This window comes from Mustela lutreola, chromosome 5, assembly GCF_030435805.1.
Source record: "Mustela lutreola isolate mMusLut2 chromosome 5, mMusLut2.pri, whole genome shotgun sequence".
Classification (NCBI taxonomy): domain Eukaryota; kingdom Metazoa; phylum Chordata; class Mammalia; order Carnivora; family Mustelidae; genus Mustela; species Mustela lutreola.
The window spans coordinates 134093932-134121508 of record NC_081294.1 but is presented as its reverse complement, the minus strand read 5'-3'; the positions used below and the strand labels follow the sequence as shown (position 1 = coordinate 134121508).

The 27577-nt window shown below is 37.9% G+C and overlaps 1 protein-coding gene across 1 annotated transcript in view; it reads right to left on the bottom strand.

Annotated features, from left to right (window-relative positions):
* The window catches only part of WDR36 (WD repeat domain 36), a 43400-nt gene extending 29606 nt beyond the window's left edge, over positions 1–13794 (bottom strand). The window contains exons 1-10 of the mRNA XM_059175641.1: positions 13487–13794; positions 11503–11530; positions 9409–9509; positions 7814–7931; positions 5205–5337; positions 3727–3781; positions 2218–2350; positions 1727–1902; positions 1185–1305; positions 628–693 (exon numbers count right to left, since the gene is read on the bottom strand). Of these exons, the coding sequence (XP_059031624.1) occupies positions 628–693; positions 1185–1305; positions 1727–1902; positions 2218–2350; positions 3727–3781; positions 5205–5337; positions 7814–7931; positions 9409–9509; positions 11503–11530; positions 13487–13648 (1093 nt within the window). The 5' untranslated portion in view covers positions 13649–13794. The remainder of the gene's footprint in view (positions 1–627; positions 694–1184; positions 1306–1726; positions 1903–2217; positions 2351–3726; positions 3782–5204; positions 5338–7813; positions 7932–9408; positions 9510–11502; positions 11531–13486) is intronic.
* Positions 13795–27577: the final 13783 nt, after the last annotated feature.

Here is a 27577-nt window from a genome sequence, read left to right as displayed (position 1 = left end):
CCTGGGATCAAGCCCCACTTCAGGCCTCCTATTCAGTGGGGAGCCTGCTTCTCCTTCTCCCTCATATTCTCTATAGGTCTCCCTTTCAAATAAATAAATTTTAAAAAAAAATCCTAAAACTCATCTGAAGTATATATATGCATAACAACTAGGACAGCAGCTTAAAAAGACTAATTATAAATAAAACTGAAAAACATTTTTGTTTAATATATAAAATCTCTCAAATGCTGGACATGATGGGAAGGGACAGAGAATAATACAAGCCCTTTTTCCAAAAAGATGGGACACTGGTTACTTTGCTACTTCCTCTAAGGTCCCTTCCATGTTTAAAATCCTGCACTTTACATATGGATCCAGTGAGATCATCAGTGTCTTCTGGGTGCCAGCAGTATGTTTTTACCACCCAAGATGTCTAATCATTTTCAATAACTTTATAGCAACACCTCAATCACTTCCATAGCAACACTGATCTTAAGAATCTTACTATACTCTTCTGTACAATGGTTTTTTAATTTCAGTTATGAAAAAAGGAAATTTATCAACAAAACTTCCTCTGGTTGTCTTACAGTATCTTGAAATATTTCTTTTGTGACCAGTAGCTTTATTTTCACCTTGCAAATGACCTACCGTGTCCTAAACTCTTGTTAAATTTTTCATGTATTGTGGAAAATGATTGAAGAGTTCCATCTTGACCTGTTGATATAGACAGAAAATACTTAGTTAAACTTCATCACAATAATGGATCATTTGAATGACAGATCTTATAAAATTAGATTCTTAAAACCTTAAAATTGTAATTTGGAATACTTTAAAAGGAGAGCTGGATTGCAACTACCATATTCACCTGTGCATAGAATGTCAATTAGTAAGAACAAAGAACAAAATAAAGTATGAATAATTTTCAGCATATTATTAGACTAGTCAAGGGCTGCAGTTTCAGAATCTGACCATCTCTGAGAATCAATAAATAAAATAACACTCCAAATGCAGATAATATCATCTACAATGTTTACCTGAAATATTCAAAAAGAATCTCATTTCCCCAGATTTCCAAATCACTCTAAGGGGTATCTGAATTCAAAATTTGTAAATACCAAACCTAATAAAAATTAGGTTAATAAATATTAAGCACCCTGCTTTCAATACTTGCTTGAATAAACTAAAAGCACAAAATGGAAACTCACTTGCACTAAGAATTTGCTGTCCGTTTTGTCCATAATATCTGATTTTGGTAAGAGGAGCACTATGTCCCATTCTGAATCTCAAAAGCCGACCTTCACCTGTGGGACCATCAAATATCCATATCTGCAAAGAAATAAAAAGATAAGGTTCTTTTGCAATGTGTTAGGTAATCTGAAAGCAGTGAGACCATCTTCTACATATATCAACTGGCACCAGGTGGTGCTTGCCAGCTGCTGACCCTGGAGAGGGGCCTGGGGAGAGAGAAACTATTAACTTTTTCCCTTCACTGCAATCATGTAACCTGCTGTACTCTTTGCTTCATCTATACCATTACCTTATCCCATTTTCCTCTCATCTTCTAGGTTCCAGAATCAGACATTAAAACATGATTAGGGGCATCTGGGTGACTCAGTGGGTTAGGTCTCCACCTTCGGCTCAGGTCATGACCCCAGGGTCCTGAGATCAAGTCCTGCATCAGGCTCTCCGCTTGTAATAACCCCAAGGATAGAAGCCAGGAAAATGGTAACAATGATAATCATAATACCCTCAGAGCATTATCAGCACCATTTGTGACAAGAAGTGGCTCTCTATGGAGAAATGTCAGCCCGGCAATTGCTGTAGAATGTGCATTTCTCATTTGATTGATTAATTTTTTGTCTTCTAGATCCCAGAGTCCAATATGGCCACACGGGCTTCCAGCTGCCATTATCGGATGACCATCTGTTATCAAAAATAAAATATATTAAGAAAAACATGCACCAAAAATCTTAAAAAGACACAAAACATGCACCATAAAACTACCAAACTTAACAATTCTTCTCTCTACCCTTCTAACCCATAAAGATAAAGTTAGAAAAAGATTATCCTCCAATAATCTATTCATAATCCACTGGCTATTTGTAATGCAGTATTTCAGTCATTTCTATTAAATACATTAAATTGTAAGCAAAGATCCATTTGGAAAGTTTCTATGGACTTCAAAGTAATGCATTTTAAATTTTCTTAATACTTATTGATAAGTAAGTTAAAAGTTACCTGTGCGAAATGAAATCGAAGTAATAGGTCCCCAGTCTTGATGAAATTTCATTAATGTTTCATCAAATTTAATGTTGTGAATGATAACCTGACCTGACATAAGACCAACAGCAACAACATCCACAGCTGGTGCCTGAAAATTAAATTATTCAGCTTTTTATTCTTAATCAAAATAACTTTAATAATCCTGATGTTACACATCATTACTTATGTGTTATCAAAAAAATGGAATATCTTCCTGAGAATAGCAAAAAAACAGTATTACCATTCCAGCATGCTTTGTTATTTCATGTGTAAGTATTTAGGAATGATGTTTTCAAGTTACTTCCCTGCTTCACATGTGGTAGCCACCATCAACCTCCTCACTCTAAAACACAGCTGACACGGTAAGAAAATGGCCATGAAAGAGAAGGAATCTGATATATGAAATCACTACAGATCACGGACAGGACCGAAACAGAAAATAGACACAACTCATAGAAAACAATATATAAAGGCGTGCCATATGCATGGCAACACAAAAGTTCAAGTATAAAGAAAATGATGAATTACGTATCTATCCAAGGAAAACAGGAAGAGCCTATAAAACATGCTAAAAGGTAAAAAAGTTTTACAATTAGTCTGTTTCAGCTCTAATAATCTAGGAATATACTCTTTATTTTATACAGCAGTCTTAGATATAGGCTCCACAATAAGTTTCTTTATTTTAGCAAAGAAGATCAGTCTCCCATACCATTACAGAATGGAATCAGGCTAACCATTTGATTAAATTTTCATCAAGCGACTATTATGTATAAGACCCTAGGGAAACTAAAACAAGTATGATTCCTTGTCCTCAGGGGATCTAATGTCAGATACCTTTGCGGTCTTATGGGTAGGCAAAAGCATAGCAAAGTTGATGGTAGTGAGAGAGAATGAAAGAATAAATATAAACTGGGCACGTATAAGCAATAAATATTTAAAAGGACAAGGATACACTGGAAGTTCATGTGTCCAATATATGCAAAAGATTCTCTGCAAACATATATTCATTCATTCATACATGTTCTGCAAACTCATAAAAACAAAAGCAGATATTTATGGAAGAATCTAGCTGATGAAATATCAGGATTTGGGTCCCAATTGTTCCAAGCTACAACTCTCAAAATTCCGACAAATTTCTCTGTATGACCTACAAATCTCCTTTACTGAACAACTAACTCATCTTCATCATTTCCACTCTGTACAAGGCACTGGACTACATGCTTGCAAATGATTGGTAAACATAATCCCATATAAGCTTAGAGCATAATTTCAGGCAAAAAGATTTCTATAAATGTTCATAGGGAAAGGCATTATTTATTTTTCATTATATTTCCAAAGCACTCTTTTGTAGGGTAATATTTACAAAAATAAATTAGTCCTATATATTATTGTCGTCCTCAAGCCTAAAAATATGGTTGACCCCTGAAATTGAAAGATTACACTACTAACTTCATTTCTTCTTTGACTTAAGAGAAAAATACTAACCTGTTGAAGAGCTGTTACTCCAATTTTCCATCCCTGAAATGTATATAGTAGTTTACTACAAGAAGAAAAATAGTTGAAAGGTTTTACTTTTTTAGGAAAACAAAATCAACTACATATTAAAAAGTGAAATAGTAACAGAAGACATTTAAGTTGTTACTTTGCCCCACACTATTTTAAGTACATATATTAACTTATTTAATACTCAAAATAATCCCATGAGGTAGATATTATCACCATTTTTCAGATATAGGAACCAAGAAACTTACTTATGTGGAACAATTAAGCTAAGGTTATATGGCTAATAATTCAGAGCCCAGACAGACCAATTCCAGATCCCATGCCTGATGCTACTAGTAATTACTATACTATGCCAACTCTTTAACAGAAAAGAAAAACACATGACTAAAAACCATTTTATATTACAAACATTAATAAAAAAACCATCACAGAATGCAGGCAGATCTCTAAAAAATATTACAGAAGGGAATGTTACTATGATACTAATGTCAAAAACGATTAAATCACAAGTGATGCTGCTCTAAATTTTGAAATCAAGCCACAAATGGTAAGTCCTTGAGGAAACAGATTCTGAAATTTTTATAATGATACTCAATAAAATATTAAATCACATAGTAAATTCAGTAAGTGGGCACAGATTAATTTACTCAATGATTATCCAAGGGATACTAATGTACAATAGTGTAAACATCACATGAAGAGCCTCAATAGATAAGCTTAGGGGCAGAGAAAATACCTCTTAGTCATTATCCCTGAGATAAGCAGAGTGAATAGTCAATGATATCTGTTAAATTGAATGAAAATGCTGATTTAAAACTGAGAACTAGGATGAAACTTTAATAATCTTATTTTCCTTTTCAAATTTACAAGGGCTTTAAAAGGACAATTTGGATGTTCAAATATTTTTGTCTCTTTAATGCCATATAAAGATGACTGAGCTGCCACTTTCTTCTCCAGATAAATGTTCAACTAACATTTGTCTTGCCTTTCAGCTATATTAGTAAGATTATAGATGTCCATCGAGTTTGTGGTTGCTAATAAAAGTACTTCTACCCTGAAAATGATTCCTAAACACTAGCACTAAATTAACACTGATTTACTTTGCCTTCTCCTACCTTTTCAGTTTATTGAAAACTAGATGCTGTCCATCATAATTACTTTCTTATGTTACTTTGCTATAGTCTTCTCTATAGCTATATGGATTCTTTACAATAGATTACGGCGATGGCCATAAATATCCATCAAATGGGTATTTATAAATCTGCCCACCATGACCCAAGACCACGTGCCAGGTTCTTTTGCATGTCATGCCATGAGGAACAACCCCAAAGACAGATATTGAGAGCCCTCCAAATAAACATATAAAGGCAGGGAGAACTGCAAGACTTAGTATGCATTAGGAACAGTAGGTAAGGATAAGATGGGAACCACCTATGTTATATTCTAAACAAAGTGCTTACTTGGATTTTACATTCCACAACTGTAGGCTTCCTTGTTCACTGCCGAGAAGTATTTTATTCAAGTAGGTACTTGGATGCAAAATTGCAGAAATTTTAAACACCGATTTATCAAAAGTCAACTGCAGGTATTCCTCTGCAAAAGTCAAAGTTATAAATAATATGTAATTATTTTTTATATACCCATATTATTTAGCCCTTAAAGTAAGTCTACCAAATCAAAAATTTATGTCCTAATGTAAACCAAAGATTTATATACTAACCTATGCCCATTTCTTGAAAAATTAAACAAATGTGATGAGGGGCAACTTGTAAATATAATTTAAACTGCCAGAAATTTTCTAAGAGTTCTAATATCAATACTATTAAAAATTTCACTCATTGCTAGATTATAGGAATAAAAAATTAATTATTAAAGAAAAGTGACTCTAGGAATCAGCCTTACTATTTTTATAATTTGACCAAGAGGCAAAATGAATATTCCAAGTGAAGTGCTTGTACTGAGCTCTAGAATGAATGACTGACCACTCAAAGATGTAAAAAAGAGGCAAATCTTGGTAAAACTAAAATAGGGCTTCTCACACATTTCCACAGAACCTCTAACAGAGGAAAGAAAAAGAACTACAGCCCTGTAGAGTAGAGAATAGGAAACCCAGCCATTTTTTGAAATCTTACCTTTATTTAAAATTCTTACGTGCAAATTTTGTTTTCTACTTCATAGTTCATGCATAATGAAAATAATTTTTCTTTTTCTTTTTTTTAATTTAAGATTTTATTTATTTGTCAGAGAAAGAAAGCACGCACAAACGGGAAGCAGCAGGCAGAGGGAGAAGCAGGCTCCCTGCTGAGGAAGGGGCCCAAAGTGGGACTCAATCCGGGGTCCCTGGAATCATGACCTGAGGCAAAGGCAGATGCTTAACCCACTGAGCCACAAAGGCATCCTGTAAACAATTTTTCACTAAATTTTCTCCAAAATTTGAATATCAAACAAGGTAAATTTCACTTAATTTTTAGTCTCACATACTATGTGGCACACTGCTACACATTCCTAGAGATATACTGTATATTCTGTATATCTAGAGATATACTGTATTTTCACCTTTTTAAACTGTACCCAGTTTAAAAAGGTGAATATCATATAAACCTTAAATCCTACTTTAAAAGAGCTTTGTCTCTATTTGCAACCAGTAATTTTACTTATTAAACAACATAAACAGCTCCCTAAAGACAGGTTCAATGTGTTGTAACAACAATAAAAAGCTGGCACCAGCAACAACAGAAAGCCTGTTGGACTATAAAAATCAGATTCCCTGGGCGCCTGGGTGGCTCAGTGGGTTAAGCCACTGCCTTCGGCTCAGGTCATGATCTCAGGGTCCTGGGATCGAGTCCCGCATCGGGCTCTCTGCTCTGCAGGGAGCCTGCTTCCCTCTCTCTCTCTCTGCCTGCCTCTCTGTCTACTTGTGATCTCTCTCTGTCAAATAAATAAATAAAATCTTTAAAAAAAAAAAAAATCAGATTCCCTAACTTTATTAAAGTCTTTTAACATCCATCTTCATAATGACTATTTCAGGAATTCTGCTCCCTTTACTTGGGCAAAGACAGAACAAAGGTCTAATTTGAACAAGAACATAGATTAACTTCCAGGAGGGCAATTTTTACTAAAAACAAACATAACTCATAGAACAATGAGTTAATCAAGAGAAAATGTAGGCTAAAAAATGTAAACAGATTAAAGATAAACCACATAAAAGCTTGAATTCATGGGAGATCCATAGTCTTTTATTGAGGGGGGATATTCTGGGTATAAATTCCCAACCTTTGAAGATTAAGACAGTCCTACAGACACAGCTCAGTACCACTGTATAAGAGTATCACAGTTAAAGGACACTGACTTACATTCTTAGAAACAGGATGGATACTTTCCTTCAGATTACAGGTTCTTAGTTGACTACTCTAATTTCCTTTACTGAAGGTTGAAAATACAAACCAAGAACATATACCAAAATTCACTCCATAAAGAAAATTTAGCATATCACTGAACTTGGAGAACTGCAATGTAAAATATTATTAGCAGAGAGAAACACATTTAACAGATTGTAAATAGCTCAGCCAGCTGACTAAAATTGCTTATCCATATTTTACTTAAAACCTTTTTCCTCATACATATTAAAGGGTCTAAAATTTTTTCTGATTACATGTGAAACCTGACCTAGAAGTTGTGTTTTTATACATTTTATTTATTTTTTTTTTTTTTTAAAGATTTTATTTATTTATTTGACAGAGAGAAATCACAAGTAGACGGAGAGGCAGGCAGAGAGAGAGAGAGGGAAGCAGGCTCCCTGCTGAGCAGAGAGCCCGATGCGGGACTCGATCCCAGGACCCTGAGATCATGACCTGAGCCGAAGGCAGTGGCTTAACCCACTGAGCCACCCAGGCGCCCCTGTTTTTATACATTTTAATTATTAAATTATATTAGTAAATTTAATAGTAAATTAAATTATATTAATTTATTATAAATAATAAATTATTTATTAAATAATTAAATTATTTAATTATATTAGCTACACATATCTACCCCCCCAAAATAATGCAATAAATTGGTTGATTCTTACCTTCCGAATATATGTGCCAAATAATAAGAATGCTGTCAGTATCGACAGAAATAATGTGATCCCCAAAGGGTTGCAAAAGATGGATTTCTGCCTTATGACCCTTAAAGGTGTGTACTACCTACAATGTCAAAGTGCAAAAGAATTTTATATTATTATTCATTTACCATGTATTATTTATATTAACTAAAATCATGCTAATCATAAAGATGCTGATGTTGAGAAAAGAAGTACAACTTTTGATTAACCAAGGTTAAAATAACAAACAGCAAAGAATCAGGCATTTCCACCTGCTCTGCCAGCCAGTTCAATAATAAGGAAGCATGGACTAGAAACCCAGAAAATGAGACCTCTGAGACTCAGCCTTACAATGGACCTTAGGGAGGATACATACACACAACTGGGTCCCTCACCCAGTCCAACCAGCACAACTCTATGCATCCTAAAAAAAGTGGTTATGTTCTAGAAGGCTGCCCTCTACAGACGCCATCACCAGCTGGTTTCCAGATGAGATGGGGAAGATAGAGCATTTGCTCCTCATAGCTTTTAGTTTTGATAGAGACCATTATCCTTATAATAGCTACATCCCTCAAAAACTACAGACCTCCCCATGGTTTCAGTTCTCACCAAGCTCCAGAAACACTATTTCTTCTCTTTACCCTCTTGACCCTAGATTCCTACAGTTAAGTTTCTGATGCTTTGCCACCCTTACTTTCTCCCTATATATATATGTATCTTCCAGGAAAACTACAAACTGAAGTATTTTGAAAAAACACACAAACAACAACAACAACAAAAAACCAATAAGGATATTTTACTGGATTCTCTAAAAATCCAAACAAGTACCCTTAAAGAACTTCACAGGTAAAGTGCCTTCTTCTGCCATAGACAGTGATGGTGCAGGACTCTGCGAACAATTGTCAGTCCAAGTCAGGCCTTTACAAGCACAGTGATTCAATAACCTGGCTATCTAGGCAGGCCCACTGCCACTTTCCCATTCATTCTGGACCATGAGAGCTAAGTCATCTCCCAAATCAGCTGTTCTACAACAAACTTAGAAAGGAACTAATAGATTAGGACAAAGAAATACCTTTCCTTAGCAGTGTAGAAGAGAATCTAGTTTTCTCTTAGAAAACTAGAAAACAAGCACTTGCTTCTTAAGAAAAGAAGTCATGGACTGAGTTGTTCACAGTGAAAAAGTCAATTCACATAAAGCAGTGGTATAAATAGGAATCTCCCAGGAAAGCATTTTCAAAGGCATTTTAAAAAAATCCTTCCCCAACCCAATATACAAAGTAGACAGCTCAGGAGATGGGGGCCAACTGAACAAGAAAATTTTGAAGAAGTTGCCCAAATATTTCTGATATTCATCCATGACAAAGAAACTGAACTAAAGTACCAGTTTTAACTAATTTTGAGAATTCAGAGAAATCAATTTCTCCTCCTTCAGAAAACTACATAAAGGTTTACGATTAAAAAAACACCATGTCCAGAGTGTCCCAGCTAAAGAATGGCAACGATAAAGTTCTCTCCACTTTCATGACAATCAATCAACTATTGACTGCAAAGACAAATTAACATAGTTCAGTGATACAAACCTCTTTATTACGGGCAAATGCAGAGAAAACATTCCCATAGGCAGCAAAGACTAGCCTCCCATCAGCTGCCATACAGCAGATATCCTGTGGAAGAGAGTTACCTAGGTAAAAGGAAATAGAAAATAAGTATGAAATTTTAAGATCTTGGCACAAATAGAAACCTCAATATACATGGAACATTTTTCACGGCTATAATTTAAAAATATGTAGATATGTGTGTATATATATAAATAAAAACTGAGAATCAGTATAAATTTGACATCAACGTTACTTTATACATCTAATACTATCAGACTAAAACTATGAAATCACCTTTACCTTCCCTAAGAGAACTAATGTCTGGTATTTACAGACATAAAAACATAATCCTGTAGAAATGAAGAGCTTTTTTTTTTTTTTTTCTAAGATTTTATTTGTTTATTTGACAGAGAGAGATCACAAGTAGGCAGAGACAGACAGAGAGAGAGGGGTAAGCAGTCTCCCTGCTGAGCAGACAGCCTGAGGCAGGGCTCAATTCCAGGACCCTGAGATCATAACCTGAGCCAAAGGCAGAGCTTTAACCCACTGAACTACCCAGGCACCCCAAAATAAGAGCTTTTTGAAATTATCTGGATAAAATCCTCAATATAAAAAACTGGCAGATAGTTACCTACTCCTCATGTAAATACCTCAATGAATATCAAGCTCACTAACAACTCTAGCAAAATTTTTAAAGTTAATAGAACCAAGGACCCTATTTAACTCTACCCTTTGAAAAAACCTCAGGGAAAAAACCCATCTGATAATCTACATTCTCACCCTTAAAATGAAAAATACGGTATCTATTCAGTCTACAAGGTAAATATGCCCATCATCTCTACCAATTTCTCATATGATATGATTCCTTCACTCTTCTCTATCATGGTCACACTGGCATTTTCTTTTTATTCCCTGTTTTGGGGGGGCAGGAGAGTTAGAAGACAGAGACCTGTTTTAAGTATTTTTCATGCTACATATTCCACTTTAAGATTTCACTGCCCAAATATTATTTTTATAGGTTTATCATTCACTTTGTATTTGACTTACATTATAGTGCCTTCTTTTGCATTCTATAATCTCCTAAATAATTTTTTTTAATTTTATTTATTTATTTGACAGACAGAGATTACAAGTAAGCAGAGAGGCAGGCAGAGAGGCAGGAAAGGAAGTAGGCTCCCTGCTGAGCAGAGAGCCAGATGCAGGGCTCAATCCCAGGACCCTAGGATCAAGACATGAGCCAAAGGCAGAGGCTTTAATCCACTGAGCCACTCAGGTGCCCCCTAAAATTTTTTTTTAATGAGACTAATAAAGTCCTCTGTTTCTGTTACAATGACCATATTTGATGGTAAAACTAGGCTCTCTCAATCCTGGCAAGTCCTTTATTCTGTTAAACAGTTACCATTAGAAAAAAATATCAAAATGGACGAAAAGGTAAAACTCTTCCTTACAGTAGAAAGAATGATGGAATAAAAAAAATCACTATTTGGTAGTCATCATGCTAATAATTGGTTCAGGCAAGAATCATTACTAAATGATAAAAACAGTGGGTAAAACTCTGAAAAGTAATAGTACATTGACATAATCTCAGTGGATCTTACCACAAGATACTTATTAATTATAACAGGTAAAACTTCAAAATGGAGCCTCCTGATAAATGTCACCTTAATAAAATGATCAAAGTTCACTGCCAGGACTAACCAACGGCATGCACCTGCTAATACGATTCACTGAGAATTCTGCATTATTTCTTTGTTTTTCTCGCCATAGGGGATATAACCTGAATCTAATCACGAGGAAACATTAGAAAAAATCCAACTGAAGGACATTCTAAAAAAGAACTAGACTAAACTCTTCAAAAGCGTCAATGCTGAGAAACACAAATTTAAAAAGACTCAAGACACAACAATAAAATGTAGCATACGATCCTATCCTGGACTTTTTTTTTTTTTTTACGATTTAAGTTTATCAGAACTACACACTGGATTTCTTATATACTCTGTAAGTCTTAATGTTAAAATTTTTAAGATTTTTAAAAGATACTAAAATGCATAAATTCAGCATAAAGTTTACACTTACTTACTGCAACCAGACTAAGTTTCTGAACCTGTTTAAAAAAAAAAAAATAGATTGTAATTGCTTTTGTTAATGAACATTTAACACCTAAAAATTAGAATATAATCTCATACATAAGTTTGCTATATTATCTTTCCTTAAAAAGACACTTACTGATCCTCATTTTTCATTATTAGGAAAGCTTATATTTTCAACTATTTCATCAGGAGTAGTGATGGAAGGGGTAGACAAATGTTTTCTGTAAAGAGTCATACAGTAAATATTTTCAGGCTTTGTAGGCTATGTAATCTTTGCTGAACTGCTAAGAAAACATGGAAACATATAATAAACACATATATTAACAAATGTGTATGACTCTATTCCAATAAATTTTATTTATGGATACAGAAATTTGATTTTCATGTAATTTTCATATGCCATGGCATATTATCATTCTTTTGATTTTTTTTCCCCCAATGATTTAAAAATGTCAAAGCCACCCAACTCTGAAGCACAGAGCCGAGAGGGGTATAAGTGGAAATTCAAATTGTAGAGATGCAAGAATCCTAAGACTGAAAAGGCCCTTGGAGATCAAATTAAATATCCTATTTCTTAAGTTGAAGTAGACACAGGTTTCCATTCCATGCCAAAATTCAATTATATTGAATCCTACTATTGTGCAAAATTTCCTTGGAGGTTGTTTTATTAGAATAAACACAAATATATCTGTAAAAATGCTTTGAGTAACTAATGCTTTGAGTACTAATAAAAATGCTTTGAGTAAACAAAAACAAATGGTGGGCAGGATTGGCTTGCAGGGTGTAGTTAGTTGACCCCAATCTATGGTTATTGATCCAGCGGTATAACCATGACAAGGTTACCCTACTTACCCACTGCCTCAAATTCATCTACAAAGTAAGAATTAAAATTGGTACCTGCTTTATGGGATTATTATGAGTATTCAATGTGCAAAATTTGTATATAATAGAATGGAGCCAGTCATAATTAATGCTCAGTAAGTGTTAGCGACCATCACCACCACCATGTCCACCTCGGGCATGATCTTCACTTTCCTCTTCCACTAACTCAACCAGCTACAACTACCTATCCTTGCTAATAACCCATTTGCTTTCCACAATCCTTCAAAGAATACAACTTTACGGTTCGGTTTCCTGAAAAAGCAATCCATCATTATTATTATTCTCAACATCGAGAAAAGGTCCTTGCTTTCACAGAGCATACCTTGATTTGGAGATAAAGGAGAAACGTAAACAGCAACCAAAGACCATGACAATGATGAGAAATTAAAGGAGAAAACCCATCAACTAACAGGCAGGAACACCTGGGCAAAGAACTTAAACTTCAGAAACTGTTTTCTAGTTTACGGAAGGGTGCTCCGAAAAAAACCATACCTATCTCGTAGGGAAAGGAATTGCTGCAAGGTTGAGATGGAAGAGGCACGGTGCCAAACCCTCAATGTTGGTAGAAACAGATGCTCTGGGGAAGTTTTAAGGAAACTAGTTTGCTACCAAATGGGGACCGTCTCCCAAATCACAATTAATCTCAACCCTCTAGTTCTTCCAATGCATTTTAATCTAATTTTCTAATCCAGGCTGGGTCAGAAATCGCACAATGAAACCTACACGCCTTTCTTGTTAAGAATTCAGGGGGCTAGGACTTGTCTTAACCACATTTACATCTTCAAGAGAACTTCAACAGATATTTAGTGAACAGGCTGCCACAGAACTGAAATAAATGCTTTCTGGTCTTTGCCCCTAGCGAGCGGCCTCCGAAAGTCGCCCCACGCGGACTGCAAGGGCAAAAGGAAGCAGCAGCACGTGGATGTGAAGCGGCGGGGAAACCGGACAGGTAGGGGTTAAGGAAGAGACGGGGAGAAAAGGGAAGCCCTGGGATGGGCCTGGGGAGGAAGGCGGGATTGCTCCCAGGAAAGGGCTGAGGGCTCGGAAGGGGGATTCCTGGGAAGCGGGCGAAGGAAGAAGTCACTCACGTCGTAGGTGTGGAAGCTCTTGCCCACGCAGGTCGTCACGTAGAATCGGCGCTTCAGCGCACTGAACCGCACCACGTGTGGAATGTCAGTACTAAAAAGCCCCAAAGCCCGGAACCCGGCGAACAGCGCACTGCTGGTGCGACCTTCGGAGGCCCGCTCCATCGTTACTAAGGACCGGGTTCCTCTACACTCCAGTCCCGATGGAAAGCGCAGACCAGGACCTTCACGGCTTCTCGTGGCCCCGTACTTTGCCTGCGCTACATACTTACAAGCGCGCTTCCGGTACCCGCTGCCGAGGGCGTTAGCGGAGACTGCTCTAGTGCAATTGAAAAAGAACTCCCTCCGGAGCTCTCAGGGAAGGCGCGACTTGGGTTCCGCGGACCGCAGTCTCCAAGTGCTCTTGTTAAAGTCCCCAGCGCTGCTGAGGCTGGAATAAACTGGAATCAGTTTTCAGCGGGACCTTCCGGGAGGGGAGGGACACGGGAAGCCCTATACCCAGAACGGTGAGGGAGGCTAAATGTAGTCTTTTTTTTTTTTTTTATTATTTTACAGATGGAGATCAGAAGTAGGCAGAGAAGCAGGCAGAGAGGACAGAGCAGGCTCCTTGCTGAGCAGAGAGCCGGATGCGGGGCTGCATCCCAGGACCCGGAGATCATAACCTGGGCCAAAGGCAGAGGCTTAACCCACTGAGCCTCCCGGGAGTCCCTAAATGTAGTCTTAACACAGATGGAGTCAAGTTAAACGCGTGATTATAAATGGAGAAAATTTGAACACTGGGTATTTGATATTACAAATTATTGTTAATTTTTATAGGTCATAGTAGTATTGTGATTTGCTTTTAAAGATTCTTAATCTTTTATATATCTGTAAAAGTGAAGTGTAGCGCTCTATTTGGAGAATTGCTTTTTAAAATAATTGGGGATGTGAGCGCCTGGGTGTCCCAGTAGCTAAAGCCCAGGGCTCTTGGTTTTGGCACAAGTCGTGATCTCAGGGCACTGGGATCCAGCCACTGCCTTAAGGGACGTTTCGCGGGCGTGGGGGGGTGGGAGGTCTGCTTAACCCTCTCCCTTGGTCCCTCACCCTGCTCTGCATGGTCTCTCTCTCTCTCTCATCAAATACATAAATAAATCTTTTTAATAAATAAATAAATAAATAAATGGGGATGAGGCTCAGCGTTTAGATGAAACAGGATTGCTAATTGTTTAATCTGGGGGAATGCGTATTTGAGAGTTCATAATATTATCCTTATGCTTCTGTATAAAATTGAAATGTTCCATAATACGAAGGTTTTTTCTTTGTTTTATACTGAGTTTGCTTAGAGTGAAAAATTGTAATTTTAATGTTTTTTTTTTTTACTTTGAGTCCTGCAAATGCGTACAAGTGATTTTAATTACTAGATAGACATTTATAAGTTGTGTGTAATGCAGATGTTGCTTTTATAATCCAGAACTAAGACTTCTGCATAAATTAACAGTTTGGTAGGAAAATTGAAGTTTCTTCAATTAGGACTTTACAGTTCACAAAGCCTTTGACACCCATGATTTTACAATTTTAATAACTTAATAATATATTAAATTTTAATTTAATATAAACTAACTATAATTTAATCAATTATAATTATTATTTAATCCTCAAATCAAGGCTGTGAGGTGTTGAGGGCAAAAATTATTATTACTGTTTTACAAATAAGGAAACTGTTTCATTCCGGGTTAAGTGGTTTGTACAAAGTTCTGAGATTACTTAGTGCCCAAATCCAGACTAGCACAAAGGCTAAAAAAGTATGAGAAGGGGAGCTGAAGCTGGAGGAGAGGAGAAATATGCATCCAGCAAACACACTTTCAAGACCAAACCTTGGGCCATAAGACGCGTCTGGATTCACATTAGATAAGGAACCTGAAATTACCTGAGATTACCTGTTACCTAACTTGTTGAGGGTCCACTTGATTAATGGCAGTGTAGCAATTTGAATTTGGGCCTGTCTGATACTCAGATACTCAGTTTTAAAAATTAGAACCATCATGGAAAATCCAGCAGTGTATTAGCAGTAGATGTACATGCTAGCTATTGTGCTGTGATCTTTTAAAGGGGGGATGGTTAGGACTGATTGTGAGTTTTCCAGTTTAACAGTTGGCCCAAGTTCCATTCTTTCCACCAGGTGGAAACTGAGTTTTCCTCCCTGAGTTGCTTGCTATTCAGCTGCCAGCAAAGTGTGTGAATGTGTGATGGGAGATAAAGAACAAGCTCTTAGTCTTTCTGCCTCCAAGGATACGAGTCACAAGTTAGAATAAAAGAAAATGTGGATATAGTAGATCATTGACAAATGATCATTTTCAATTTAATTCAACACACTAGGGATTCACAATATTCAGGTTAATTAAATATACAGCTGTGCCATGTTGTCATTTCTAACTTTTTTAAAAGGGTTAAATATGACTGTTTCTGAGTAGTTCACATGATAAAGACCATTTCTTTTTTGTTGGTGACTTCACGTATTGTGATCACCAGCCTCCAGGATGGCCCTCAGTAATTCTTACCTCCTGTAGTCAATGCCCTCTCACACTAAATAGGGCTAATTTGTGTAACCTGGCTAGGTCGTAAAAGACTTCAAAGGTTTTGATTTGCTCCTTTCTGGTCACTTGCTCTGCAGGCAGTCAACAGCCACTTTGGGAGGATACTCAAGGAGTCCTAAGTTCAAATATTTCATAGGAAAACCAGATTATTCTTGTAAGAATTTACAATATGATGTTTTATCAAATCAGATTATTAATGACAAAGAATGATTTCTCCTCCTCTATGACTGCTGGGGTGAGAGAGCTCCTTCATCTTTGTCTAAGCTTTCTTTGATAATATAAAAAACATACTGTATTATTTTATTTTAAGGCTAGATTCTGAGGTTTCATTAGTTAGCATTAGCAACACAGAGAGGACCTATAGAGCTCAATGTAACTTGCAGAAATAGAGTAAGAGTTGAATACGATTTCTGTTTTTCTAGTAAAAAATGTTATATATATTTTAAAGATTTTATTTTATATATGTATTTATTTATTTGAGAGAGAGAAGGGAGCATGAGTTGGGGGGAGGGACAGAGAGAGAGAGAGAGAATTTTAAGCAGACTCTGCCCTGAGCTTGGAGCCTGACGCAATGCTTGCTCTCACAACCCTGAGATCATGACTTGAGCCAAAATCAAAAGCTGGATACCTAACTGACCAAGCTGGCCATGCATCCCTAAAAGAATGTTAAAATGAGTACTACTTATGGAAAACTGAAAACTGCTTTTGCAGTAGGTGTTCTTTTCCTACCAACCAGTTAAGAACAGTATATTACTTTATTTTGCCAATGTGGTGTTGAGTTCTGACTCATAGTACCAGCAAGCATCATTACCTACTAAAGCAAAATTATTCATAACTCCAAATTTCACTTGCAATGTTAGTTTTCATTCCCTGGCACTAATAATCAATTTAATGTAGGTGTGCTTAATATAGATATGTGTTGCACCAGCATAACAGTGTGGCTCAAGTGTTTACTAATGGTGTTGATATGGTAGTGATTCTTTTTTTTTTTTAAATATTTTATTTATTTATTTGACAGACAGAGATCACAAGTAGGCAGAGAGGCAGGCAGAGAGGGAGGAGGAAGCAGGCTCCCTGCCAAGCAGAGAGCCCAATGCAGAGCTCAATCCCAGGACCCTGGGATCATGACCTGAGCCTATGAACTGACTTTGCCTTGTTCTATAAGCTCTAGAGATCTTTTTATTTTTTTAAGATTTATTTATTTATTTGATAGATAGAGATCACAAGTAGGCAGAGAGGCAGGCAGAGAGAGGGTTAAGTAGGCTCCCCGCTGAGCAGAGAGCCCCCAGGACTCTGAGATCATGACCTGAGCCAAAGGCAGAGGCTTAACCCACTGAGCCATCCAGGCACCCCTATAGAGGAGATCTTTAGAAACATAGATGTAGCTATAAGAAGATGGACATCTGAATCACAAGAGAAAGGCTGTGTAATGCAATAGAATACTGAACTAGGTGTTGTTGTCCTTTTCTACCATTTGACCCACATCACTTAACTTCTCAAGGCCCGAGTTTCCTCTTTAACTGGTGCTCGTGGCTTGGCTTCCTACAAAGACAGCAATGAGTATTCTTGGAGCAGTTTTTCATTATTGTGATAACAAATAACCTGAGTGGACTTGATCAGGCATAGAGCAGGGAGGTCGGTATGTTTGATTGCCCTGGGTGAAAGCTGCAGTGGGACATTCAAACTCAGAAAAGAGGAGCCCTTATAGACTCTGGTGAGTACAACTATGACTTGAGTAACTTGGATGGGTACAGGTGCCCCCTGGGTAAATAAAGATAAAATTTAAATGTTATCAGGAGACCTGAATTGAAATAGTACTCTCTGAGGTCTGCTGTCAAAAACAGAGTGAGGGCTCTAATGAGGAATTAATCATAACAGGAAAAGGAATCTAGGCATATGATTAGAACTTAGAAGTACCTTGGAATGCTGGAGATGGCTGATAGTGTAGCTCCATGTCTCTGGAACCTGATGCCCTCCAAAGATGTAGGTTTGGGGAATAGACTCTGAGCATGTAAAAATAAACTAAAACAGTGGCGATCTAAGAACCAAGGATCAAAGTTCAACCTACAAAATAATCGCTTATCCTTATTGTTCTGTTTCTATATGGTTTTTATTTATTAAAAAAAAATCTTGACATCCTAATAAGATTTGGATCAAGTGACATTTAAAAAGTAAAAATGCACATGACCATATTTGTACCTGACAATGGTGACAAGGTCTTAACCAATTATATCTAATGAACAGTGGCCTAAGTAGATAATCTCTTAAGTTTCTCCAAGTTCTAAAATGTTACATTTTATTTTAAAAATGAGAATAACATGTCACCTAACTTGAACATCTGACTAGTACATTCTTGACCAAGAAAATCTTGATTTATAGTATTTGGCACAGAAGAGTCTTGAACACTTGGGGTTTGGGGTAATTAAAGAGCAGATGCTTACAGAATGATAGCTTGTTATCTGGTTCTTGACATATTGTATTTACTTGAACTTTCATTTTTACCCCAGATTTCTCAATAGCAGTGCACATTTCTGGCCATGTTTGGGGTGTGCCTTGACAGTGATCAAGATGCTAATTACTTGCAACTATTTATTCAAATTCAAAAGGAAAGAGAGTTCCTTACTACATTATTAGCTTATCTAATACATTTATTTTAATATTTTAGTGGGTAAGTTCGATGAAAATGGAGATTCTTTTTTTCTTTTCCTTTTGTTCATTGATACATAACAAGTGCCCAGAACAGTGCCTGGAACAAAAGAGGTACTTAAAAAACATTTGCTTCACACACAAAAAAACCCTGTATATAAAATGCTAAAAGTGTGAAATGTTTCTTCTTTTCTATATCAGTCATATTCCCTCCCAGAGTAATGAGCTGTGTGTATTGTCACAGGATTCCCAATGTTTATGCTACCTCCCTACAGCAAGATTTATATCGCTGCCTCTTGCCCGGGCTTTGCATGTTTCTGCCAAGTCATTTGCTCTTCTTCTGTGCCACAAGAGGAAGACATATCGCAGCTAGGGCTGCTTTGTTATCCTGGATCCTGGAATGAGAAGGTATGTGGACAAACCTGGAGCTGATTTGCCATTGCCAGTTGTAACATGATGGACAACTCTTGATATCACAAGCCAATGGAAGCTAATGGTTATTATCTCACCAAAACCTGGTGAGAACCTATATGAATTCTGGATAAATGTGAAAGTTAGCATATAAAAATGATTTAAAGAAAAAGTGTAGGGTGCCTGGGTGGCTCAATAGGTTAAGCCTCTGCCTTCAGCTCAGGTCATGATCTCAGGGACTCAGGATTGAGTCCTGCATTGGGCTCTCTGCTGAGCAGAGAGCCTGCTTCCCTCTCTCTCTGCCTGTCTCTCTGCCTACTTGTGATCTCTCTCTCTATCAAATAAATAAATAAAATCTTTTTTTAAAAAATTGTAGGATGTTTTCCTTTATAGAAGTATTAAGACTGTGTTACAGGAAGTAAGGGAACAAGTTTCATAAATGATAAATATCCTTTGGTAGGATTTTAAGATTTTCAAGTTATTCATGTTCTCAGCTATGTGCCCAGGGATGACACAAAATAAAGGTTTAGTGGATGTTTAATGTTTGAATGCTTTCTGTTGCATTTTGTGGTGGGAGGGAGTAAGTAGAGGAGGGTTGTTAAAAAAATAACCTGTTGGGGTACCCGGGGTGGCTCAGTGGGTTAAGCCTCTACCTTCGGCTCAGGTCATGATCTCACAGTCCTGGGATCCAGCCCTGCATCAGGATCTCTGCTCAGTGGGGAGCCCGCTTCCTCCTCCCCCCACCCCCTCTGCCACCACCCCCGCCCCCCGCCCCCCCCCCCACAACCACCAGCCACCTGCCCTCCACCTGCCCGCCTCTCTGCCTACTTGTGATTTCTGTCTGTCTAATAAGTAAATAAAATCTTTTTTTTTTTTAAAGGAAGGCTGTAGAGAAGAGTGGCAGACTACAACAACATTGATTCATTTTAGAATATGCTAATTCTTTGCCTTTTAGATACCTATAGAAATAATGTTGGGGAGAAAGCAGGTGGCAGACACCAGATAGCTTATCCAACTGCTGCTGCTGATTTCATTTTTGACTCATGCTAGCCTTTAAGGAACAGTTTCTTCTTGGGAAACAGATATTTAACTTTTAATTTCAATTTAATGCATTTGTTCATTTACTCAGCGTATTTACTGAGAATCCACTGTGTGTTAGGCATTGTACCAGGGCAAAATATGAGCCATACTCATAAGATTTCACTACTTCAAATTCCACATCCAAGTGATCTATTTACCCCAAATTATTCCACAAATTTTCATATCTAAGGTATCTGCTCCAAACACAGTCTAAATTCATCCTCAACACAATCTGAAATCCCTTACCATCTCTTTTCCCATAAGAAGCATAAATAGTGAAGGGGAGAATAGAAGAGGAGGGTCATAAAAGTAGGGCATCCGGGAGCACACTCTAGAAAAGTAGCAGCTCAGCTATAATCTCCAAGGCAAGAAGAGACTTGTTTAGAGGAAGCAATATGAAATATGCTAGAGTGGCATTTTTTTTTATATGCCAACTTCTCCAGTACTGCCCCTTCCATCCCAGGTCCCAACTTAGGCTTTGTTCCCCGTGATATTAAGACCTGGCTTCATCTTGCTTACTACCCCCACACCCAACCGCACTTCCAATTCCTTCAATTAAAGCCTCTCTTTTTGGCATTCAGATAAATTGCCTCTTTCAGCAATAGGTAACAATACACACAAACTCAAAACCAAACCTTTACTCATCTCACTCACACAGTGGGAAATTAGGATGGACTTCAAGTTTGGTCGGTCCACCCATTCATTTGTGCACTGAAAACCTCAGGTCCTTTCTATCTTATTTCTCTGCCATTCCCGGCTTCATCTGAAAGATGATCATAAGGTAACTTCCAACTGCAATTGCTGCTGCGTGCTTTTTTGTTTCCATCTCACGAGATGAGGATATAGATGATACCAATAGCCTAATCAACAAAGGAACTTCAGTAGATATATACGCTTAAACCAGATCTTGCAACTTTCTTTCCACAGACCATGGAACATTTATAGAATGGACTATATATGAATTCACCCTGAAAACCTCAGTGCATTTCAAAAAGTAGACATATATAATCCACATTTTCTTTACACTTGGCAAAGTTCTTACTTGATTAATATGGTGCATCTTCTTGCACATTACTTTTATTGACAGCAAGTATTTGTATTAAAACACCTATGGGGTACACAGAAAAATAAAATACATAAATTATACAAAATTTTAAAGATAAAACAGGAAACTCAAACTGCATTCAGTCAGATGACTTTGAGCTGCCTCTTCTGTCTTCAGTTCTTCATTCCTCTCTGCTTACAGGGAAATTGGAAAACACCTTGAGAAAAAAAATGTGAAAATATTTCTTTTCACAGTTTAGTATAATCTCATCAGCTCATCGCTAGTAAAATGGAGCTAATAGGCTTAAACTGTCATCACTTTTCCCACCTTTTGCATAGGAAATGAATGAATACTAGCCTATGCTAGACCCAAAGGAGTTTCTCTTATGATGACATTTAGGGTCCTGAGGTTTTTAAAGAAAACTTTGTTTGTTGGAAAGAGGACAAAGAAAATTCCCTCAGGGTAAAGGAAACTGCCTATTCAGCAACACTCTGAGTTTCTCGGTAAAATCTGTGTTTTACTTTTGTATTCCTGGTACTTGGCTGAAGGCGTGGCACACACTAGGTGCTCCATAAATGTTTTTTACATACATAATGTAAGCTTCCTCTTACCTGTTGGCAGGTAAGATGGATTTAGGAACCTTGAACCTCTCTTCTTCTGTGAGCACCAGCCCTCAGAGCAGTGGTCAGGGGAAATTTTCCACTCAAGGAAAAAACAACATACTGCTATCTTTTCCATTTTGGCCTGGGCTCTATGGCTAGGGTGGCGCCTCCCACAGGAAGATGAGTGAGAGGTTAACCTGCTGCTCTAGTTGGCAGCAGGCATTCCAGAATAGGAGAATGGATTTGGCATTGTTTACTTTAGACTCTATTGTCTCCTCCAGATGTGGGGGAAGTTAAATAGGGTAAGGAAGGGAGGACTAGAGGCACAACTTAGGAGAAAGATAATTGGAATGCATTTTGAAACCACCTTTTCCCAAATGTTCTCTCCATAGGCAGGGCTAAGGCACAAAGCAGGAGGGTTGTAGCCAGTAGACTTCAAGGATGAGGGGAGATAATGGACTGAAGAAAAGTAGATCTTAAAAGTTTTCATCACAAAAAAATTAGTTTCATGACAGATACTAATCAGGGTGTGACAATCACTTTGCAATATATACGAATACTGAATCACTATGTTGAATACCTGAAACTAATATAATGTTACATGTTAATTATACTTCAGTAAAAAACATTGTAAATTAATAGAAATTAAGACTAGACCTCAAAAAAGACCTGAAAAAAGTGATACCCCTCAGAAAGTTGTGTGTGAAACTGTCTACTAACTATACCAAAAAGACCATTCATAAGAAGATAATTTGAGAATTTTTTATTAAGAAATATATAGTGTCAATTACAAAGCAATATGTATATTTTTAAAAGTGCTTACAAATAAATAAAAAATATATTCCATAAATGTTAAAATATATATATTTTAGCTTTAGCAAAGACACTTCTTCAGAAACTACTTGCATATATATATATATATATATATGTATATATATAAAACTTGTCAGATAATTTTTAAAACTTGATTTACAATACTTCTACAAATTTTGCTTGGAAATTCTTTCAAATTGCTTCATTAGATGTACAACTTTTTGTGCACCTCTTTTTGCTTTTATTTTCTTCTTTTGTATGTTTTTGGTATGAGAACATAAGAATTATCAGTACATGTAGAAGAAATTTTTGCCTTTTAAACAGATGTTTCCATGCTGTTGAGTTCAAGCTTCTCTTGCCTTAACTTTCTCCTTTCCCCTTCTACGTTGTGTTTAGATACTTCCCTGGAAGTAAGGCTTTTATGTAGGTGCAGCCAAAAATCACCTCACACAGCCAGTGGCTCAGGCATCTCTGCTACATCACTCTCCATTTGAGGGATAGTATTTCCCCTGCCCACATCAAACAACAGCTTACAAAAATAAGTTAAGAAACCCTACCATAATTAAAAAATAACTATCAGTGGTCTTCTAAATGTCACAGTTAGAGTTAACATTACATCTACCTAATAATGATGATTTATTTTGTTGCTATGAAATACAGCCTTAAGGAAGGTGTATTTTGTTTCTAAGAAATGCGACTGAAACGACGCCACAGTCCCATTAAGTATGCAACTTGTTCCCGGCATTTATACGTTGTGACTTCTCTTTTCTTTCTTTTCTTCTTTGCCTGGGTATTATATGTCTGTGGAATAAGAGAATCAATGGTCAGGACTGTCACTATCTTTAACAACCATCGAATGGCAGGGTTTTCTTTACGCAAATCCATGTCTCAAGTGTGTTGCCAAAACACCTACTAACTGGCTTCTCCTGTGGGCTTTCTCCAGAGGAATGCCCTCCCATCTCTCCACCCGCCTACTCTTGGTTCAAGGCCAAGCACCACCTCCTACAAGGCCTCTGCTCAGACTTTTCTTTTGGAAACTCTTCTGGTGCTTCGGAGGGTTGTTTCATTTAACTTGGCTCACACTTACGTGCTGTTTTTATTATTGCATCATGCGTATTCCCTGTAGTGTTGAGCACAATGTCTTTTACGTAGGAAATGTTGAATATTTATTGAATGACTAAATAAATAATTCGGTTGATGGTTTCATGATCTCTCTGACAAGGCCATAAGTACCTCAAGAACACAGTGTATGCCTCTTTATGGATATAATCCAGTAGACCTATTATTTGGATCCAAAGTTCTCCTCCTTTCTGTCCCTCCCACCACCTACTACCTACATGTGCACAGACTAAAGAGGAGTTTAACTTTAAAAAAAAAAAAAGATTGTGATAATCTTCCTGTGTGTTCCTTCACCTGAATTACTTTTGGGTAGTGGCAGACTGGGCCTTCTAGACACACAGTATTGAAATCAAGCAAATTTATCAGGTTACTAAGCAAAAATCTTATAATCTAAAATCTGTTGAATCATAAATATTATTAGACTTAGGCTCTCCTTTTAGGCTTGGGAGGGGGCTGAAATAAATTAGTCAGACTTTCCCTTTTTCACAAGCTGTCCAGAACTTGATCTAGATTGTCTTCTATATTCTTCATATGGATAAATATAGTTATGGCCATCTGTAGATTTGCCAGTCTGTTTGATAGAAAGTATAGAGCCAAACAGGTTTTTCACGTGGCTGTCTGGTATTGAGTGTTTAACTCATGCCCAGTCTGGATGGACCATATGGCTTAATCTTCAAACTCTAAAGTAGTGACAAGGCAGCTACACACTTAGCATGCAGACTGAGAAAGGTCACCAGTTAATAGGCAGGCAGTAGTCCCACATACTCGCACTTGTCTCTCTTTTCTCTTTTTTAAATTTGTCATCAAGGAGAAAAATGCCCTATTTTACTTGCCTGCTGAAATAAGTATTTACTGAAGATTTGTCATGTGCCAGGCATTACTCTAAGTACTTCAACATCTATTGACTGATTTATTTCTCATAAACACTCTATATGGAATTTGCTAATAAGACCCTCATTTTGCAGATGAAACTCACACTGAGCCTAGAAGTTAAGTTAGAAGTTTTGGGGCTAGGATTCAAAATCAGGCAAGAGCTTCTCCAGATTTCCTGCCCCTAACTCTGTACTACTGTTTCTATTTAAAGTTACACATCCATCCAAATGCATATAACTGCATATACAAAAATCCATTATGTAAGGAGACAGCCATACAAACAATTAAGCAAACGTGGGTAGAAATTAAAGGTATAATTTAACATTTTAAGAGAGAAGCACACATTATTAAGTGATAATCTCCTTAGGAGCCCATGCATCCGGATTGTGATTTTGAAGGTCTAGGTTGGGTCCTTGGGTGGATAATCACCCTCTCATGCACGGGCAGGCAGGATGGAATACTGCCTAAAGTTAGAACTACAATTCTTCCCAACCAGAACCTTAGAAGTAGATGGGTTTGGGGTCCCCGATTGAACGTGGGGCTAAATCTACAGCTTTTACCCGGCTCCTTTGCTCTTGGAAAGATAGGTCCCGAATAAAAATCCTAACGACTTCTGCAACCAAGGCCCACTTTAACTAAGGTTAATTCTAAAGCGAAAGTCCAATGTATTGGCTTACTTGCATTCCGGAGTAGCCTGGGCACTGGAGAGTGAGTGTAGCATTAGTTCCTATCGCAAAGATTTCCTTGGCGAGAGACGTGCAGCCGTGGGTGGGATAGAAGGTAATGCGCTCGATTTTAGTAAGGCAATCCGGCTGCTCACGGGCAGCAAGGTTTACGAGTAAAGACAAAAATACCAGGAAAAACAAACAAACAAACAGGAAAAAAAAAAAAAACCCACAGTCGGTAAGAAATGAATGGAAGATGCGGCGGGGGAGATGCAGGATGGGGAGCGGGAGCCACAACAAACTCGTTTCGAGCGGGAGGAAGAGTTCTCGGTGGAAGAGAGGGAGAAAGAACCCATGGAGGGAGGAGGAAGAGGGCGTTTTGAGGTTCTCGCTCCGCCTGGGTCTCCCGGCCCAGGCGACTGCCAAGAGGCGGCGCCCAGAACCGAGGCTGTGCACCTCGGGAGGGGCTCTGACGTGATTGCCTGGTCCGGGTTCCCGATTTGCCTTTCCTCCCAGGGGCGCGGGGTGGGGAGGTGGGGTTGGGGGGACTCTCCCGGAATCCCGCTCGCTCCGGGGAGAGACTTCCTTGCCCTAAATTGGAACAGAAATAGTATCCCAAGCTGGGCACCCGCCCAGGGGTTTCCGGCAGCCCCGCCTCCCTACGTGGTCTGCGACGCCTGGGAGCCTTGCCACCGCCTGCGGTTCTACGCACAGCGAGGACACCCTCTCCGGAGAATGCCTGGTGTCTCTCTGGAGAAAGTCAGCAGTACTGACCACTCACTCACCGGGTCTTCACAGTAGATGGGATTGTTAAATTCGGTGCTTTTGATCTGGAAGAAAGAAAAAAAAAATGACAAGAAGGGTAAAGAGTTAGTTCAAAGGGGAAATCATAAGCCGCCGCGCCCCCCCCCCCCCCCCCCCCCCCCGGCCCCGCTGCCTGCTCCCAGGTGTTAAGGATGCTCTGAAAGCAGTTACCACTTAGGCACTTGTTTCCTATGCACCTGTCCTTGTCATTGACAAGGTAGTGAAACCCTCTGAGTTCAGATAGTGCCTGCTACTGTTTGAAACTAGATATCAAAGAATCCTGGTCCTAAAGAGAGATCCTCCCACCACAATTAAACTGGGCACACTTGCATATAGGACTACACAAGTGAGCAACAATACCATCTTTTTGAATGCCCTCATCTGCCTTGTAGCCATTCATGCATTTCACACATGCATGCTCTAGCCAGAAATTAGAATAATCAGGAAAATGATTATTACTATATATTAAAACTGTGAAGAGCACCTTATCCCATAATGGCATTCTAAGGCTTCTAGCACATTAGAAAGAACCGAAATGCACCTTTCCCAGGACTATTATCTCTAGTTAGGCCTTAGTTCACAAGAATTCTCTCTTTTTTACTCTCCTTTCTCTCTCAAGCTCTTTCCCACTGTCTTTCTATTGCACTGATGGAGCAGGACTTTGACAGAGAATAGACACCTTGATAGATATGTGTGCTCCTTATCAGTATCTGCACACTTAATGTGTGCCAATTTTTAGGTAGTTGTTTGAGAAGCCAATATATTTAAATATCACTTATAAAAATTTTTGACAAAATGCTGGGCCATGATTTTTTCCAAATTATTTTTCTTTCCTTAAAAATTAAACTGTAGCTTGTATATGGGTATGACTATTCTTTGATGAAAACACATTTGTTTTTTAAAAAAATGTTTCTTCACTTACCCCATTCATATATTTCTCCAGGGCTTGATAAATGACTTCCTGATATTTCTTTCTAATCTTTTCAAAGTCACAGTCAGTGAAATTGTAGGATAGCACCAGCCCTACTAGTTGCAAGATGAAGATCTTCCTGAAAAAAACTGAAAGACCAATAATAAAGCATCAGGCAATGTACTTGGAAACCCATTTCCACCCTGGTGTCTCACTAAACTCTTTCCATCCACAGTAAATCGGCTCTATATCTGCAAGGCCTGCCTTAGAGTTATGTGCCCAGACACCACTCTTTGCCTCTCGTTCCCAGTGCACATGAAGCCCATATTCACCCATGCTGTTGCCTGAAGTTGGAGTCTCCCTGATGCTCCAGAGCTTTCTGGCTCCACATATATAACACCTAAACGCCTACGGGCTCTTTTCTTCTAGGCCAATGATTTTCCTTGATGTCATTCTCTTCCTTTATAGAATTCTGAATTGATTACATGAAATAAAAACTAGAACTAGCCAAATCTATGGAGTTTTCACATTGGTAAAATCATCAGGAATTTCC